The sequence below is a fragment of the Rattus rattus genome, chromosome 2 (assembly GCF_011064425.1).
Source record: "Rattus rattus isolate New Zealand chromosome 2, Rrattus_CSIRO_v1, whole genome shotgun sequence".
Taxonomy (NCBI): domain Eukaryota; kingdom Metazoa; phylum Chordata; class Mammalia; order Rodentia; family Muridae; genus Rattus; species Rattus rattus.
In genome coordinates this window covers 46,643,306-46,663,163 of record NC_046155.1, presented here as the reverse complement: position 1 = coordinate 46,663,163, position 19,858 = coordinate 46,643,306, and the positions used below count along the sequence as shown (strand labels likewise).

Sequence of the window (19,858 nt, the reverse complement as noted above, 5' to 3'; positions counted from 1 at the left end):
TCAGGAGCGAAATGACAGCATCAAACCTCAAGGGCTAGGGTGCAGAGCAGTGGAAGAACTCTTTATAGCACATGTAAGGCCTCGGCTCAATCTATAGCACTCTAAATTAAAAAAAAAGTACATGTGTACACACCACACACACACACACACACACACACCACACACACAAACACACACACACACCACACACACACACACACACACACCACTCTAAATTAAAAAAAAAGTACATGTGTACACACCACACACACACACACACACACACAAACACAAACTTTTTTTTTTTTTTTCCCCGGGCTGGGGACCAACCCAGGACCTTGCGCTTCCTAGGCAAACGCTCTGCCACTGAGCCAAATCCCCAACCCCACAAACACAAACTTTAAAACAAGAAGTGATAATATGTGCCTTTAATCCCTTCAGAGTTCAAGGCTGGCTGGGTCCATGTAGCATGTTCCAGGCTGCCAGGACCACAGTAAGAAAATATTTTAAAACAATCTTTTGAGAGTTTACAAAAAAATCCTCAAAATTCTTTATTCTGACAAGATGAGGAAGTTGGCATCAGTGAGTCGTGTGCCTTCCATGAGCATCACAGCCCACAGGCATGCTGCAGAAAAAGCAGCGATTCCAACAGTCCCCCGGCAACGGCTCCCAGTGTCCAGGTGCCTGCTGCAGGTTAGGCGGCCTGCTGTTCCCAGCGTCCGGTGGAGCCTGGGCTACTGGTCCTCCAGCGCGGAGCTCTTGGCCTCCACATACTCCAAGGCCTTCGCCTTGACAGCCTGCACGTCCTTTTCAGTGCCATACTGCTTCTCGTAGTCCAGGTAGCGCTTGAAGAAGAACTTCATCCTCTTGGGGGCCAGGCTCAGATGAATGACCCGCTCAAAGATGTCCCTGTGAGGAAGACCAGGGTAGCTGTTTCCTTAGGGTCCCTACCACATGCCACCTGGCTAGCGCTCCCCAACTTGCTCTTTACTAGGGACCTTTACTAGGTCTCTAATATCCTGCACCCCATTTCTTTTTTTTTTTAAGATTTATTTATCACGTATACAGCGTTCCTCCTGCATGTACATGTGCAGGCCAGAAGAAGGCACCAGATCTCATTACAGATGGTTGTGAGCCACCATGTGGTTGCTGGGAATTGAACTCATAACCTCTGGAAGAGCAATCAGTGCTCTTAACCGCTGAGCCATCTCCCCAGCCCCTGCACCCCATTTCTTATTCTTATCAGTATGAACTCCTAAGGAAAGAGAGGGCAGACTCCTGGAAGGAGAACAGATGAGGACAGAAGCAAACTTAAACTCAGGGCCTGCAGGGACTGTGAGGGACAAGGGTGAGAGCAGGCCTGCGAAGGTTCCATCCACGAGAGACTGGCATAGAATGAGCCGTGTGGGACCCCAAGTCTCCTGGTTCCAGGTACAGACCGAAGGTGGACCAGGGAGCCATGTCTGAGCTGTTTCTCAGTGTCAAGTCAGACAACAGGGAGCTGCCAGGGAGTGGCTAAACATCATGGACATGGCCAAAGCCCCTTCCTACCCCACACTCCAGCAGTCGGCCCTAGGCTGTCATCCCCCTCACCTGACTTCTTTCTGGCTGCCGTGCTTGATGGTCATGTCGATGTAGACTGACCAGACATCTGTGCGTTTTGGGTAGGTGGTCAGTGTGTTTTCAAAAATGGCTTTAGCCCGCTCCACATCCCCAAGCTGGAACTCTAGCTGGGCAAACTTGACAATCACATCCACATCTGCAGGGAAAGGACAAGTGAGAGCCCAGACAGTTCAAGACAGTCACCACAACACAACCCTCAGCTTTTCTAAGTCAGAAGTGACTCCACCTTTCACTAGCTGCCACTTACAGTAGCAGTCCTGAGTGTGTGTGGTTCGGGACCTGGGAAGAACACTCACGTTCCTTGGTGGGCAGGCACTCCAGGGCTCGCTGCAGCACGCGGTGACTGGCCCCGGCCTGACTCCTCCCCAAAACAAAGGCACCATATTTGATCCAGACAGCCTTCTCCTGCCGGAATCGTTTCAGCATCCGGTTGTACAGCTCACCAGCTTCCTGTGGGAAAAACACAGTAAGCTAAGGTGTGTGGCACTCAGAGGGACAACAGACAGGCTATGCTCCTGGAAGGTAGGCTTGGCTCACTGGTTGTAGGGCCTGAGGAGACCAGAAAGATCTTCAAGAGAGCACAGTGTAGGACACAGAATCCTGGGAGCTTCCCTAGTAATCCCTCCATGTATTCTCACCTCTGTTGGGAAGGGAAAGGGAAGAGCTGAGATGTGGTCTGGGGACACAGGAGGTAGGGCTCTCACAGACTGTGGCCCTGACCTGCTCAGGAGTCTAGATCCAGGCATCTAGGCACGGAACGTAACCCTACCTTGAACTTCTCGGACTTGGTGTAGATGTCGGCCAGGTGCAGGAAGACCTTGAGAGGCTCATTGTACTGCACAGCTCGCTCGAAGACCTTGGCCAGCGACTCCTGAGAGCCGTACATGTTTTCTAGGTTCAGCAGAGCCACCCACACGTTCAGCTTTTCCTGTTCCTCTCTGGAGGCGGAATGGGTAGAACTCAGCGTTGGGTGCCATGAACTATCTCCTAGGCAACAGTTACATCCCCAAGTCTACTCGTAAGTAGACAGCTTACTGTAAGGGGAACCTGTGCTCCCCTATCTCTTACTGCCAAGTCTAGGGCTCCCGATTTCTCCTTCCAGTCCTGGGCATAAAGCCAGTCAATTACTCGCTGGGCCCATGTTCAGGCTGGAACAGAATCTTGGGTCTGATCCTCTCCCCCAAGAAGACAGCAAAGCAAGAGACGGTCATCCCTCTAGACCAGGTCTCAGAGAGCTGCTCTGCTCAGAGTAACCCCGAGTAACGCTGAGCTCCCCCACTCTGCTTGTGTTACTGGGAATATGCTGGCACACAGAGACTTCTACATGTCGCCATAGCGATTTCACTGAAGAGGACCATAAAATATTAATGAGTGATCTGTTTTGGTGGCTACACTTAGTAAGACTGAGCCCGAAAGACCATGGGCTGCTACTGGCCTGACCAGCCATGGTGGCAAACTCTGTAAGGCAAAACAAAGTGGAAAGGCCTCAGGCCAGACCTGAACGAGATGGTCTTCAGGGCCCTCTCAGCTACAGCCCGGGCCTTCTCAATCTCGGTGGCCTGGAGGTGGAAAGCCATGTACTGCAGCCAAAGGATGGAGCTGTTGGGGGAGCTCAGCACCAGCCTGTCAAAGTCGTCCGCAGATTCTGGCTGTCGCCCAGGGTCCATGAGTGCCTCCTCAATGCGCGACAGCTCCTTCTCTGCCTTCTGCTTCTCCAGCTCCCTTTCCTTCCTGCCCTTCTTCTTCTGTTACGGAAGGAGGGAGAGTGAGTCATGTGCTCCTGCAAGCAGAGGGGGCTGAGGTACAAGCCATGGCAGACCCCTGCGCAGAAGAGGGCATCAGAGTTGGGAATGAGAAGTTTCTGCAGGAGAGGCAAAGTCTTGGAAATACGGCACCTTGGCTTGGTGTGGCTGCTCATCCTCCTCGCTGTCTGAGCTCTCTCCTCGGAGTGGCAGGGCTGGAGTCAGAGAGTCGAGCCCCACGTCCCAGATGAAGCCTTTAGAGAGCTGCAGCCGGGGCACCTCTGTGGGTTTGCTCTGTTTTCCCTACAGGGTCAGAAAATTGAAGGAAGCACAGGCCAGGCTGTTTCCTGCTCCCCTTCCCCCCTCCTGCCACCCCAAAAGCCAGCCTCCTTGGTCTCTGTCTGCTGAGGGTACAGCAGTGACTTGAAAATACTCTAAGTCACTTAGACACACACACACACACAAACACACACACACACACACACACGGAAGTCTGGAATAGAAACACCAAGGGTGGCAGGGGTTGGCAAAAGTGAAGAAGCCCTGCCCCACGGCTGAGACTTCCAGAGTCCTCTCCACGGCTTCCACTTGTGAGGAGCATGGGCTCATCAGGGTGTGCCCTCTCTAATCTGTGCACCTCTTTCACTCAGTTCTTGGTAAACACGCCATTGTGCTAACAGGCCCACCTCAGGGAGGTAGACTGGCTGAGGTAACCTCTTCATCACCCACTGTTATATAGAAAAACAAGGACGGGACTGGGAAGACAAGGAGCTCCTTCCCGAACCTTCGCTCCACTCAGTGGTGAGCCTTACCCCGGGAGGCACCTTTGGCTCCTCCACCTCATCCTCTCCTTCCCGGTAGTACACTTCCACACCACTGTCGTCATCTTCTGGTGCCCCAGACTTCTTTGGCCTCTTGTTCACTAGTTCCTGAAATGGTGGGTATGTAGGATGGGAAGTTTCTCCTCACCCTCATGGTATCCTCTCAGAGAAGTCTGGGCGGTGGCGGCCGCAGCTCACTTCTCAAACACTTGTTACAGGTGAGGAGAGGCGTGGGAGAAAGGGACTCACCTGCTCGCTCTCAGACTCCTGGCGCTCCCGCTTGCTCTGCCCACCCCTCTGTGACTTCCGGGGTTCTCTCGTCTCCTGGCTGGACAGCCCGGACTCTTCTCGCATCTTCTGGTTCTTCTCTCTCCTCTGGCTCCTCTTCGATTCTCCTTTCAGGCCCTCCTCAGGCCCTCCTCCTCTCCCCTCTTGTTTAGGAAGAGGTGGTTCTGGGGAAGCAGAGAACACATCCGGCTTCCCAGTGTCGCTGGGAAGGAGCGACAGCTCTATCAGGTTCTTCTTGGGGTTCACGCTGATGCGGGAGGAGAACAGAGACAGAAAGTAAGGGCAGAGGTGACTGGGCACCACAGGCGTGCAGACCTTGCCTGGTCAGCACTTAGACCTTCTTCCCTTGTCAGTCAGGGCCCGCCTGTCTTGGATGCTCAGTATTCTCAGACACAGTTTACACATTTCACCTGCTCAGTGGAAAAAGCCAGGGAGCATCTAGGATGGACGTGCTTGATTGACAACCACAGAAGCCATGATTACTCCTGGACTAAGGCTGGAATTGAGGTCAGAGGCTTCAATCGGAGGTTTTTTTCACTCAGAACACTAGATGCATTATTACCCCAGGCCTGTATGTTCTGAGTTTACCTCAAAACCTCTTCCCAGGGCAGGGCTCTCATAGAAGGGGGGTCTGATTCACACTAAAGAAAGGGACAGAGAGGGGAGGAGAAGACACCTACCATAGGACCCTGGCAGTGACCAGCTTTCCCTCGGGGAGGCATCTGTCATAAAGCTCTTTCTCACGTGAGACACACTGAGAGACATGTGAGTGCTTGACCAGACCCATAACTGAAGGTCCAAGGCTGAAAAGAGACAGACAAGAGCCCTGTAGTATATACACAACACAACCAGCCATACCCAGTGTCCCCACTTTACAGGCCTCAGACTTTGACAGGACACATGAGACACTGGGTGACGGCACCCAGGAGGGTAAGGCTGGCTCTGGAACAAACCGTCATATATACTGAAGGAATGAATTCGGGTTTGATTTGAAGTACTGAAAATCCAACCCAGGCAAGCTAGGCAAGAGCCCATCAGTGAGCTCTCTAACCCTGGCTGGCCTGGGACTCAGAGACCCTCTGCCTCTGCCCGCAGGGTGCTGGGACTAAAGCTTTGCTCCCTAGTTATCCTCCGCACTCTATAGCACCACAACATCCAAACGGCTAAACAGACAGAGAGGACAGGTGCTGGGAGAGAGGGAATGGCAGTGCTGGGGCTGAGGAACATGATGTGATGCATTAAGACTCAGGAAGACAGGCATGGCAGTACACACCGTTAATCAACACAGTCAGGCCATGGACAGGTGAAACACTGAGTTCGAGGCCAGCCTGATCTATTTAGTAAGTTACAGGACAGCCAGAGCTACATAGCAAGACCCTGCCTTCAAAATAGATAACAGACGGATAAATAAACAATACAACAAAGAATCATGATCAAACACTAAAGTCAGAAGACACACAGAATTTGAAACTGAAAATATCATTCTTTTTCCAAAACATCAAAAAAGAAATAATTCGAAACTTAAAAAAACAAAGAAACAAACAAAAAGCCTTTAAAGCTCTGGGGCTGGAGTGATGGCTCACGTTTAAGGGCACTTGTTGCTCTTCAGAACCCAGGTTTGGCTCTCAGCACCCATATGATGGCTCACAGCCATGTGGATCTCCAATTCCACGTGACCTGGTGCCCTCTTTTGACCTCTGCACATACCAGAGCACCAGGAACATACATGGTACACATATACACATGCACGCAAAACACTTAAAACATAAACATAAGTATTTAAAACTCAGAATTTGGGGGTTAGGGATTTAGCTCAGCGGTAGAGCGCTTGCCTAGCGAGCGCAAGGCCCTGGGTTCGGTCCCCAGCTCCGGAAAAAAAAGAAAAGAAAAAAGAAAGAAAACTCAGAATTTTACCAACTGGCAATACATATGCTCTCCTCTACTCTCATCAAAGTTGACTGGGGAGGAGGCAGGAAGCCCAGGGCCAAGAAGGCAGCTCAGGGAGCGCCTGACTCTCTGGAGCCGAGCCCCAAAGCCTGTGCCTGGCTCCGTTACTCACCCTATGATCACACTACTCGGCAGGATGGACTTCACATAGCCCCGAAGGAGCTGCCCTGCCTGGATGTCCTCGATGGAGTTCACTTCTGGGTCTTCTATTTTACTTTTTGTCTCTTTGTTTGTCCTAAAGGGATACAAGGCTTACATATGCATCCACTGCCACTGCTGCTCTCCCCCAGAACCCCGCAGTAACCTACTGCATAAGACTTTGTCTCTGCACCTAGAGGACTGTAATCTAGAGTCCAGCCTGCTGGGCCAGGGCTCCGTGTCTGGCAGCTGGCTATGCAGAAACAAGCCAGAGAGGGGTCACATTTAAACCCTGACCTTACCCAGTGGAATGATGGGCAACCCCCTCTATTCCACACTCAGCCCTGATCATGAACCCCAGAACTAGACACCTGCCCTCACCAGTAACATCTTGTTACCTTGAATACCATTGCTTTAGGTAAGCAAACCATTCCCTTCAAACAAAAGCCTGGATCTTCTAGGAACTCATTTCCCCTGCTCCCCAAACCCCACTCCCACCCTCCCAACCCCCAACCCATCACACACACTTAAATAAAAATAGGCTCAGTGTACAGATGGGCAGAGAAGAGAGAAACCTCAAGAGTTCTATCAGGCAAACGCCCTACAGCCTAAGTCTTCTGAGTTGTTTCTTCTCCTTTTTCATCCCAACACCAACACTCACCTGGATGATCGCAGTGACAGGGCCAGCATACGGTGTGCTGTGGACAGGATATAACATCTGGAACAGGCAAAGGAGGACGCATTCAACCATCAGTATTTCTGGATACTCACATGCATGAAGTTTTAAGTAAGATAAATCTTTAGTAATCCTACTCTTCAGTCAGGTAGGTGATGTGCAGTAAGCACTCTCACGATATGGGCAAGCTGAGCTCCAGTCAGCCGCGTGGCCACGAGGTGACAGAATGGAACTCTACCCAGCACTGTGCTCCTGAAGGGCTTGCTAGGTTAGAGGCACTCAGCACATTCTCAGCTGTTGTTAACTTCACCTTATGAGTTTATTGGGTCGTAGTCTGTCAGGAGTTGAGAGAGAGCTGTACTTATGAGACGACAACATCCCCACAGTAATTCTTAACCCTAATCTCCATAGAGACAGAAAAACTACAGAAAATATGACCCAGGGACAACTGAGTGGGTGGAGAGGAGTCAGACAGAGCAGCGAGACTTGGAAGAGGGAAAGCAAGATTGACTCTCAGTAGTTTCCAAAGTAGCTCAGGTAAACTAATGCATAGTCCTTCATCACTAAGTAGAAACAGAGGGTTAGAGGGGAAGGACCAGGGACTTCAAGTCAATGCAAACATTCCCACGGCAGGGATGTGCTTCTCACAAGCACCAGAGCCCTTGATGCTGGAGTAGGCTTCAGGCGCTACCTGAGCAAATGATTCCTGCCCACGTCTGACAGGAGGAGGGGATTTTAATTGCATGCTACCCACAGGTCTGGCTGTATTAAAAGTATTAAAATGACTATGTTGCTAAAAGCCACACCACACCCTCGTTTTGTAAGCTTCAAGAGGCAAGCCAGGGATGACCAGTATGTCTCTAGGATTCACTGAGATTTGTCTGACGCCGGGCTCTGGGTATCTTTGTGCTGTTTGGTTTGGATAAATACTTGACAACTTAGGCGGACGTCAGGAGCTGGGACATGAGATGGGGTTGGGCCGTGACTGTTCCCGAGTCTGTTTCCCGGAGGTGTGCATTCTGCTTTGTCTCGGCTGGAAGTAGGATACACACCTTGAATCTGGCTCTTCAGGGCCACTTTTCTCAGGCTACAGAAATGGCCTTAGAACTAAGAATGGGGCTTGTGGTATAAGTCTTGCTCCTAGAACCTGGAACTCTTAGATCCCCTAAGGAGGATCACAAGTCTAAGGCCAGCCCATAAGACCCTGTGTCTTAGTGCAAAACCAACCAAACAACCAACCACAGATAATTCCGGCCCAGGTTTGTTTGTGGGTGCCTGAAATGGTTTATAAAGTCTGCGCCCCCAAGGTTGATATCCTTTTGCAAAAAACATGTACAGATTCTTTAATTAAAAACATAAATGTTTTGAATAAATGAAAGCAAATGGCTTGGAAAACAAGAGCACAGGAAAGAACATGGAGAGAGAGTTCGAAGTGCACATTAACAGGCTGGAGGCAGCTCAGCGGGAAGAGTACTCTCTGTTCTTGCAGGGGACCCAGCACCTATGGAGCAACTGAACAGCTCCAGTTCCAAACCCAATGTCCTCTTCTGGCCTCCACAGGTACTGTATGCACATGGTGCATTGACAGATACATATAAAATAAATATTTTTAAAAGTCTAACTAAAAAATACATAAGTCAAAATGAAAGATCAATTTTTGCCTATTCTATGACTAAAATAAAATTAAGAATATCCAGTCTGGGTTGGAGAAAAGGCTCAGCAGCTAAGATTATTGGCTATTTTTTTTTTTTTCAGAGAATTTGGGTTTGATTCCTAGTATTCACACGGTGGACCTCCAGTTCCAGGTAATCCAATGTCCTTTCGTGGCCACTGTGGGTACCAAGCATCCACATGGTACTCACGCATACACACACACACACACACACACACACACACACACACACACACACACACACACGGCCTCATACAAACAAAACAAAACAAAAAAACCCAGTCTTACAATCCTAACAAGGAAGCATAGGGATGTAGTAAAGGACAGTTTTGCAAAATATTTAACATCAACTGGTCCATTAAATTTCCTTCTATAAATGTATTTCAAAGTTGTACTATAATCATGTACAAAAGACAGGCATTTCAACATTACTGTCTGTCAATAAGAACTGATTAAATAAGGTTGATAAAAGTGGTATAATACAAATAAATACTAAAAATAAGGTGAAAGAACAAGATATTAGCACGAAAGAGAAATTCATGATAAACTGTTTTGAGAAAAAAGCAAGTTTCAAATAGTATGTACAGGGAAGTTCTATTGCTAAATGAAGTAGAACTACACCCACATATGTGTGCAAGTCTGGAAAGATTAGAGGTCAAAGCATACATACATGGCCAAAGCAGGCAGGAGAAGAACTCACTCATATTTGAGGTTTTCTTTCCAGTAAAAAGCAACACAAAAACAAAAGGCCACAAAACTGGTTTTAACTTTGGATGCTTATCAACAGGTGAATGGATAAAGAAAATGTCATATACACAAAAAGAGTATAATCTTAATTATAAGGAATAACATTGCATCATTTATAGGAAATGGGTGAAACTGGGGTTCATCATGATAAACCAGACTCAGAAAGACAGGGTCGCACTTCCTCCACGTATGTGCATATGCACACGCACGCACGTGCACGCACACCATAAAAGTGGAAGGGCCTGTGGGGGTAAGAGGAGGAAAATGATAAGACAGCTCGGCAATTATGAACACTGGCTCTGAGTACCTGGCTCAATCCCCAGTACCCACATGGCTGCTCACAAGCACCCATAATTCCACTTACAGGGGCTCTAATGTCCTCTTCTGGGTACCAGGCACCACGTGGTTCAGAGTTACATGCAGGGAAAACACCCATACACAGAAGAAACCAAGTAAAACATAAAAGGACAGACGGGAGAACAAGGCAGATGGACAGGGGCACACATTTATTATATGCAGAATCTAGATCTACTGACCCTGCAACATGGGAGCAGAAGGGAGACTACAGGCGGGTGTCTCAGCAGCCAAGGAGGAGAGAGAGAGAAGGTAATGGAGGGATGACATCAGCAAGGCACAATGCTCTGATGTGTGAAAATGCCATAGTCCGAGACATCCATTATTTTGTATGCTAACAAACATTTAAACCAGTCATGTTCTCAGATGAAGCTGTGCCCCAGCTGTTCTCTAATCAGTGCCACTTCTAGCTCTTGGGCTCCAGCTCAAGGAGAAGACGGCTAAGTACAGAAGACTCTGTGGTGTCATGGTTCTGTAAAGCCAACTGCTGGCAAACTCACACAGCAGAAGCTAGCCACTAAAGATGCTTGCAAGAGCGCGCCCTCTATCGGCAGAGTGAAGGAAGTGCATCATCACAGAGACAATGGAGAAGCTACGTGCAATTAGTTGCAACTGAGTCTACTCCATTTCTTTATTCAGGGGAAGCAAGTGAGGCCTATCTGACTGGCTTTTTACAAGAGGTCACCTTGAACACTATCCACACAGAATTTGTGATATTTATTTATGTCAAAAGATACCTAGCTGGCAGCTTTTCCATTTTCATCTGTGTGTGAGGTTAATAAATGTAGGGCGTTTCAGTGAAAAGGCTTTGGCAGTTCAACTTGGTAGCAATTTTAAGTATGTAAACCTGTTAAATATTTCAGGGCAGGGGAGGACTAAAAATAACACGCATACACATCACATATCAGTTAAAAGAAAACCCCACCAATTTCATACTTAGGAAAAGAAGAACCATGGCTTACCTGACGATCTTCTGGGGGCAGAAGTCCTTCAGGGGCTCCTCGGAGTAGGAGTCACTCAAATGAAACACACTGACTTTCCCTGTCCTCCCAAAGGGGAAGGAGACAGTCAGTCCCTTGTTGGGCACCACCTTTAGCACTCGGCCCATGGCCACGTCACCTTCCTCAAGTTTGTAAGGACCTGGTGGGGAGAGGAGACAAGAAAGCAGCTGGCAGTGTGGCCTACTGGCCTGCCACCCCAGCAGAGGTGGAGGCCACCCCAACTTGAGTGGGCTCATCACAGCTTGAAGCCATGCACCCCATAGCCAGAAGACAGGTAATCCCTTCTAAAGGACCTGAGAAAACCAAGTTTAGAAAAAGGAGACATGAGAGAGCGGTGGAGTCACAGAAGCTGGAGAACAAAGCCCAAAAGAACACCAAAACCAAACAAACCAACCCTCTCCTGGAACGCTCTATTCTGGCTTTCTGACACTGAAGGTCTCTAACCTCGGTAACTGAAGCCTCCCACCCCGGACCCTCTCCACCCAGGTACCACTTCTTTCCACACCTATGAGTGACAGACATAAGAAAGCCCTGGGAATGTCTGGGCCGACAACAGTGGCCTTGATGGCCTGCCCAATCTGGAACTTCTTGTCTGGGTGTTTCAGAACCTGAAAGGATTTAAAAATAAAAGTTCTAATGTTCCCATAAAGTCTGTCATTTATCCAAAAATATAACATTTAAGCCCCCACCCCCCAAACCACCAAGCCCCACATTTATTCAGGTACCCATATAACCCATGCAAACTCTTGAATCTTCTCTCCAGACACTGACCTTGAAGCTGAGCGAAGTGAGCAACAAGGGAATTCTCCCTCGAATGTCTGGTTCAATGTCCACTTCAAGCCACTTCTTCATCACATTGTACTGTGGGGGAACGGGAACAGGGCAGATGGAAGAACAGCCTTGGCTGGCCTAGCACTAAAATGTACTCTCTTAGGAACCTCATTTCCCCAAGGGCAGGGATCCATCCTGTGGCCCCGCCCACCTTCACATCTCATGGGCTTCAATCACTGCACACAAATAACCAGAGCTGCACGCAGCATGCAGGAAGTGCTACATGCCACAGGGATACCCTGCTACTAACAAGCAATGAGATGAGAGATGCCGACTATGTTTAAATATTTATTTACTTATTTATTTAATGTATATGAGTGCTCTATCTGCACGTACACTAGCAGGCCAGAAGAGGGTATCAGATCCCATTACAGATGGTTGTGAGCCACCATGTGGTTGCTGGGAACTGAACTCAGGACCTCTAGATGAGCAGATGGTGCTTTTAACTGCTGAGCCATTTCTTCAGCTCCTAGATACTGACCCTTTTTTTTTTTTTTTAAAGTCCTAGGATGTTTATTACAAAGGTAAACCCTGATCCTTGAGACTGGCTTATCGGTAGGATTTCTGGTACCGGGCACGGGCACCGGGTCCGCCAAACTTTTTGGATTCGCAGCGACGGGGGTCAGCTACAAGCAGGGTCCGATCGTACTGGATGAGGATATCTTTGATCTCCTTCTTAGAGGCTTCATCCACATATTTTTGGTAATAAGCCACCAGAGCTTTTGAGATAGACTGCCGGATAGCATAAATTTGGGCCACATGACCACCACCCTTCACACAAAAATATGGAACACTTCACGAATTTGCGTGTCATCCTTGCGCAGGGGCCATGCTAATCTTCTCTGTATCGTTCCAATTTTAGTATATGTGCTGCCGAAGCGAGCACTAGATGCTGACCCTTAAAAGGGTACTAGGCAGAAGGAAAATGAACAAACCAGGCATAGGAGCCAGCATGATACAGACAGGAAAAACAAAGATGGCTGCCATGGTAACTGGGATATGAAATATGCAAACCGATCATGAACAACCTTCTATGCTGTGTTCAGTCCTCTGGGATTATGAATGCCCCAGGAATGATGTTAGAGGGGTCAGACATCAGTGAGACGCCAGAAGGAGGATTATGGAAGAGACTCTGGCAATGACTTCATGCTGGGTACGTAGTTAGACACTTGTAATACTTCACTTGGGGGCACAAGAGGGGGATCTCTGAATTCAAGGCCAGCCTGGTCTAGATAGTGAGTTCTAGACCAGTCAAAGTATAGAACCCTGTCTCAAAAACAAAAAAACAAAAAGAAAAACCAAAGCAAGACAAAATAAAACTAACCAAAAAACCCAAACAGTGGGAAGACTGGCCTTCCCTCTGGAGAGGGCTATGAAGCTGGCTACCTCAGCACCCACTGTCCAGCTCACAGCTCGCACGTCAGAGGGAAGCCTCGGAGTGGTCGCACCAATCAGACTTGATGTCAAAGGTGAGTCAGTCTCTGAGACGGCTCAGCCAAGGACACACTTGCTCATGGAATAGTGGCTGCAGCAGCTCTATGCTGAGGTCTAGGCCTACCATATCCTGGAACAACATGTCCACTGGGTTCTGGACAGCATCAGTCTGGCGCTGCTCCACCATGTCTTCTACTGGACAGCGGCAGTTGGCCTTCCAGTGTCTTTAGTGGTGCTTGAGTTTCTCCACCCATAAAAGCAGAGACCCCCAGACTAACATCACACCCACTGACTCAACCACTCAGGCCTGTCTCACTCCATCACATCTTTGGTGTTTTTCTCAGTTGAAACTTTCAGATGAACACATGTATCTTCAAAGGTTGGAAAGACAGCTCGTTGGAGTCTGTGACGAGGGCCAGGACAGGCATGGAAGGGACACGGGTGGTGGGATGTCTGCTCCCTGCCACTATACCTTTATTCCTATCCCACCTAGAGACAGGTTTTTCAGGGCAGAGGCTGGGTATTATCACCCATAGCCCTACATGGCAGTGAAGGACAGACTCCAAATGCCCAGTGCACAGTCTCTGACTCCAGTTTTGCCCACTTTGCTCTGAAGGAAAGTCAACCCTGTGATGGGGAGAGTCAACTACTCACCTTCTTTAAGAAGCAAGTCACAGTCTGGCCAGCCTGGTACTGCCTAATCTTCTCCATGGGACTCACAGAGTGAGTATTAAGAGCCTTGTAGTCACCCTTCAACTCACTGTTTGAAAAAAATCAAAAGAGAGTAAGCCAACCGCTGAGTGGATTCTAACTTAAAAGGCCTCCTCAAGTGGGGGTGAGGGACTCGCTCGGACAATCTCTCTCATTAAAGGAGAATCTTTACAATAATCAATCTGGGACTGCTCATCCCTTTTCTGAGTCATTAATCTATATGTAAACTAGGGGCAAACTAATTCATGAGTCTTTCATAAACACAGTAAATAAATCCCAGGACTCGAGAGGCAGAGGCAGGTGGATCTATGGGAGTTCAAGGCCAGTCTGGTTGATAGAACAAATTCTAGGACAGTCAGGGCACAGAGAAACCTTGTCACAAAGACAACCAAAAAAACCCAAACAAACAAAAAAACAAAGAACAAGCAAACAAAGAATTATTTTCATTCTTCCCATAGTACCTTAGCTATTGCTTTAATTTGCAGAAATGCTCTTACAAACATCTGGCTGAACTTGACCACAGCTTCATATGTAAATTAAGCAAAGAGAGTAACTTGACGGCCTGCGGCTGAGCCAGGAGCTGAAGTCAGAGCCTGACTCAGAGCCAGGCCTCCGGCCTCTGCTAAGCTGCCATTATCAATAAGCAAGAACACGTGATCTGAAAGTTGTCAATCCACAAATGACTGAGTAAGAGAAATTATAAGAAAAGAGGACGACTTGCTAGCCCAACTACCCACTCAGATGGTTTCTAAAACAAGACAAGACTCATACACACACGTTATAGTGGTGCTGTTAAAGTGTAAAATATGGCTGTGCTAGTGAATGCAGAAACTATTTGACTCAGTAATTCCACACGATGGACACGCGTGTGCACAGGGGAGTGAGCTCAGCGTTGTTTGCTGTGATGCTGTAACAAGCTTTCTGCACTTTTTTTTTTTTTTTTTTAAAGTTTTATTTTTTTTTTATATGTGAGTACACTGTAGCTGTCTGTCTTCAGACACACCAGAAGAGGACATCAGATCTCATTACAGATGGTTGTGGGCCACCATGTGGTTGCTGGAATTGAACTCATGACCTCTGGAAGAGCAGTCGGGTGCTCTTAACCGCTGAGCCATCTCTCCAGCCCCTTTCTGCACTTTTTATGAAGATCTGAAACCGCCAAGTGTAACCCATCCTTTGAGAATGGGTGCAGTCTGGTGCTCTCACAGGATTAAGTTACCATCATTAACTAATGCAGGTGTCTCTCTCCCCAGAACTTCTTTTCAGCAGTGCTGGGCTCTGCATGCCCTAGGTAAGTCTGCCACTGTGCAACAACCATCCATTCGGAGCATCTTTTTAAAAGCAACACACTTTATTTAGCCCAGTGCTACCACACACAGAAAGCTCACAGAGGGCAGAAGCAGAGAGTACATTAACAAAAGCCAATCTTAAACTAAAGGAAACAGAAAAATACATCAAGCCAGGCAGTGGCAGGCACGACACCTTGAGTCTCAGCACTTGAGAGGCAGAGGCAGGCAGATGTCTGAGTTCTGGGCCAGCCTGGTCTACAGAGTTCCAGACAGCTGAGGCTACACAGAGAAACCCTGTCTCAAAATACTGGAGGGGAAAAGGAGGGAAGAAAATGTTGCTAACTAAGATATACGACATCACGGTGCAAAGGGAAAGACACTGCACTAGAACCACTGACACAGTCAAAGCCCTTTCATTCTTCACAGACTGTAGACAACGTAATTATTTAAAAAAAAAAAATAACCTGTAAAACTAAGGAAAACACAGTAAAAAAAAAAAAAAAGGTATGTGGTCTATGCACCAAATATCTTAATAATCTAAAATTAATGTGCTGAATAATAAGTTTCAAAAATATGGCCAGCAAATGGAATTCAATGCTAGTGAATGCCAGAAATAGGGCCCATGGCAGACACAAGCCTTCCCAGAAACTCTGATCTCTCAGGCTGCTGACCAGACACTACCTGGAAGTTATTCCACAGTCTTTCCATGACATCCCTTGGTATAAGACTGACAACTTGCCAGACCTTAGGCTGACCCTGCGAGGCATTCATTTTTTTTTTTTCCTTCGGAGCTGGGAACCGAACCCAGGGCCTTGCACTTGCTAGGCAAGCGCTCTACCACTGAGCTAAATCCCCAACCCCGCGTGGCATTCTTTTATAGTCACGTGTCCTCAGCATGGTTCACTGATGATGACACCCATCAACCCCAAAAGGTTAGAGTCTTTTGTGGAAGACACAGAAAGGAGCAGGGTCAAAATGGCTACGATATGTGAACAGGCAACAACACCGTAGGGGCCGGAGTCTCTTACACAGTGTTACTCTGCAGAACTCATGAGATGGCCTACAGTTCCAAGTCAGCTTTCTGTCACCAAGCACTGAAGTTGCACATGCTGAAAGGATACGTATTCTTGACTACTTGCTTACTTCAAGAATTACTGAGTTCTAGAAAACTGGGTTGAGCCAGAAAGGTTCTTTTTGTTAGACACTAGCATCCCTGCAAACAGTGTTGACATTCTACTCTACAGCCTAGCCTGGCCTTCAATTTGTGGCAATCCTCCTGCCTCAGCCTCTCGAGTGCTAGGATTTCAGGTTTGAGCCTCTATGCCAGTGATTTTTCAACCTTCTTAATCCTGTGACCCTTTAATATAATTCCTCATGCTGTGGAATCATAAAATTATTTTCATTTCTACTTCCTAACAGTCTTAGATGACCGCTGTGAAAGGGTTGTTTGACCCCCACAAAGGTGTCATGACCCAGAGGCTGAGAACCATTGCTCTACGCCCACTTTGACTCTTCAGCCCTGAGACTGAAGTCTTCCGAGGAGAAAAGGCAGATTGGCGATTCCACGGAGACACAGACTTAGTGTGTCTGGGTAGAGAAATAAGGAGACTCGGACACAGAGAGATAAAGAAGCCCTAACACTAGTCAGCTCAAGAAGAACTCGGGGTTATTGTTCCAAAGACCAGTGCTCTTTCCATGAGACCACTGCTAGGTTTTTCCTCACCTTGGCCGAACACTCAGCTCTAGGATGGTCAGAACAAATCTGGGGTGACTTATTGGAAGAAACCTAGAGAGAAAGAAATCAAATCACTTCTTAGTGTTAACATGATGATCCCAGACAACAACCTCTTTCTGTCCACCGTCACCCAAACTGATGACCACCCGCCTCACACCACTGTACTAGGCTCACGTCAGGGATGAGGTCTTTAAGGACTACCATATCAGGCACCGAAAAGACCTGACTTAAATATGCTATCCAGAGGCCGGATTTTGAACTCTTTCTTTTCTTGTTTTGGTAAGAAATCCAATATAACACGACAAGAGTTAGATGAAGGTGCCACTAGGACAGCTTGTACGCAGGCCCACCTAAGATCCATCCTCAATCACACAAGGTGGCAGGAGAGAAAAGCTGTCTTCTAACTGCCATGCATGGGTGAAAGCATGTGTGTGCCTGCGAGTGCATGCGTGCATGTGCACACGCGCACACACACACACACACACACACACACACACGCAATGAAAACAGAAGATGTGCCACGGAGGATGAGAACTGCTGGGACACACTAAATAGGAGCACAGGGAGCAACCTACTATGCGGGTAGCATACACGTTCACTTTGTCAGTTTCCCCAGTGGCCTTCCAAGGTAGACCACACCATTATTCTCACTTTACAAATTACAGAAATGACTCGGCAGTTAGCCAGGTCTAAGTTTAAATCCACCCTTTAATTGCTACATAATAGTTAAAAAAAAAAAAATAATAGGCTAATGGATTCTGACTGGTTGCCTTTTAGTTAACTAAGAGAAAATATTATTTACATGCAATCCCTGCCTATGTTCCCATTCCTCCTGTAATTGCCACAGTACCCTCAAAGCCAGCCCGATCTCCCCAAACCTCGTACTTAGATGTCTTCACATCTCGCCCACCGATCACTCTCACAGTGACTTTCTTCCCAGCTTTCAGGGTGGCCGTAGGAGAGATGCCCTCTGGGACATCATCTAGAATGCGGGATACATGGATACAACCAATGAAGCCATCATCTAGGGTCACAACAGCATGTGTGGCTTTCACAGACTTAATGGTCCCGGTGACTTTGTCCCCAATAGCCAGGCTATGCCTCTTCTTAGACCTCACAGTCAAGTCCTCCTCTTCTTCCTCCCCTTTGTCATCAACTGTCTCTGAATCCCTCTGAGCTGGCATCCTGGTTCTCTTAGAAGCTGGCCCTTCCACAGCCAAAATCAGACCAGTCACTCCTGGTTCTGTGGTCTTGAGGGTGAGGCAGACACCCTGCCCCACACGTAGCTTCTCAGAGTCAAAGTGGAAGGTATCGTTGAGGTGAGAGATCAGAGAGAAAGCCACAAGGTGGCCAGTCTCTACCAAGGAGGCCACAGCGAAGGACTCTTCCAGATGCTGTACAATTCCCTGGTGTCTGCTGTTTTTTCTCAGCTGGAAAAGGGAGAAGTCACATTCAGTCTTCCCACACAGCATGGTGACCTATTCATGGATCCACATGGCAGTGTATGAAGAAGCTCCCCGATGCCCAGGAGACTGGGTTGTAAACAACTAGCTTTCCACCAGACATGGATTTCCTTCCTGAACATTCAGGGCCCAGCGTCCCCAGAAGCCCCTTGCATTGGTCTTTTTCTTTCAGACAAGGTTTTGCTAGGTAATCCACAGTGGTCTAGAGCTCACCAGATTCCTGCCTCAGCCAGCCAAGAGCTGGGATTACAGGGGTATGCTAGCATGGCTGGTTTCAGTTTGTTTTGAATTTAAATTCCTAGGTTCCATCCTAGAACTTTGGGGGTTATTATGGTGAATCTGATGTGCCGCTCGGGGACCACCAGTGGCCTGCAGATGGATCCTGCCACAGTCCTGCACTGTTTCTTCCCCCACTGAGGCAGGAGACTTTACTGATAGCTCTCCATGAACAGAGTGCTCTGCTCTATGTGTCTCACAACCCCACACTATTTAGAGTCTGCTGTGCCTGAGCTTACTCGGACGGTAAGGTAGGAGGCTTCCACCATGACAGAGAGCGAGCATATGTTGACAGTGTAATGGCAGCCATCTGGGAGGCTGACGTAAGACAGAGAGTTTAGGGCCACTTGATTTCTGGGCCAGCTTGGACTACACTGTGAGAAACTATCTCAAAAAAAAAAAAAAAATCGGCAACAAAATTGCTTGGGATAATGATCAAATGCAGACTGAACACAAAAAAGCTCAAACCCACTCTTCTGAGGTCATTGGTACATGAGACTTCAGGAGTGTCACGCTCTAGGCATTTCAGGTTTCAGACCTTTTGAATTAGGAATACTCAACCAGTAATGTCTGTGTAAATATTCCAAAATTCAAGAGTCTGAGGTTGGTCTGGAGAGATGGCTCAGTGGTTAAGAGCACTGACTGCTCTTCCAGAGGTCCTGAGTTCAATTCCCAGCAACCACATGGTGGCTCACAGCCATCTGTAATGAGATCTGATGCCCTCTTCTGGTGTGTCTGAAAACAGTGACAGTACTCACATACATAAAATAAATAAATCTTAAAGAGTCTGAGGTTGCCTCGCATGCTGGTGAATGCTTGTAACTTCAGCGCTCAGGAAATGGAAGGTAGCCAGTGTGACAGTGGGAAAACTTACTTCAAATAACAAAACAAATTCAGAAATAAAACCGAAATTTTGAAACACTTCTCCTCCCAAGCACTTCCCTTTGAATAAGCAATACAGTCCTATACCTCGGACCCAGAGGATATCTCTACCCATTTGACTTTCCTTAAGCCTATCCTTCTGTGTGGAGCTCTGGCTGCCCTGGATCTCGCTCAGGACCAGGCTAGTTAAGAGATCTGCTTGCCTGAGGCAAAGGAGCACATCGCCACACCCAACTCTTACAGAGGTGT

At 47.8% G+C, this 19,858-nt stretch overlaps 1 protein-coding gene and 1 non-coding gene across 2 annotated transcripts in view; both read right to left on the bottom strand.

Annotated features, from left to right (window-relative positions):
- Positions 1-392: 392 nt before the first annotated feature.
- The window catches only part of Pdcd11 (programmed cell death 11), a 37,842-nt gene continuing 18,376 nt past the window's right edge, over positions 393-19,858 (bottom strand). The window contains exons 19-35 of the mRNA XM_032892153.1: positions 17,874-18,418; positions 16,977-17,039; positions 13,908-14,013; positions 11,760-11,849; positions 11,494-11,596; positions 10,950-11,127; positions 7,200-7,256; positions 6,513-6,635; positions 5,134-5,256; positions 4,415-4,700; positions 4,157-4,273; positions 3,498-3,647; positions 3,100-3,347; positions 2,372-2,540; positions 1,899-2,052; positions 1,573-1,738; positions 393-888 (exon numbers count right to left, since the gene is read on the bottom strand). Coding sequence (XP_032748044.1) covers positions 714-888; positions 1,573-1,738; positions 1,899-2,052; positions 2,372-2,540; positions 3,100-3,347; positions 3,498-3,647; positions 4,157-4,273; positions 4,415-4,700; positions 5,134-5,256; positions 6,513-6,635; positions 7,200-7,256; positions 10,950-11,127; positions 11,494-11,596; positions 11,760-11,849; positions 13,908-14,013; positions 16,977-17,039; positions 17,874-18,418 — 2,853 coding nt within the window. The 3' untranslated portion in view covers positions 393-713. The remainder of the gene's footprint in view (positions 889-1,572; positions 1,739-1,898; positions 2,053-2,371; positions 2,541-3,099; positions 3,348-3,497; positions 3,648-4,156; positions 4,274-4,414; positions 4,701-5,133; positions 5,257-6,512; positions 6,636-7,199; positions 7,257-10,949; positions 11,128-11,493; positions 11,597-11,759; positions 11,850-13,907; positions 14,014-16,976; positions 17,040-17,873; positions 18,419-19,858) is intronic.
- LOC116894830 lies at positions 12,599-12,705 on the bottom strand. The gene has a single exon (XR_004387045.1). It is a non-coding gene; the product is annotated as a U6 spliceosomal RNA (small nuclear RNA).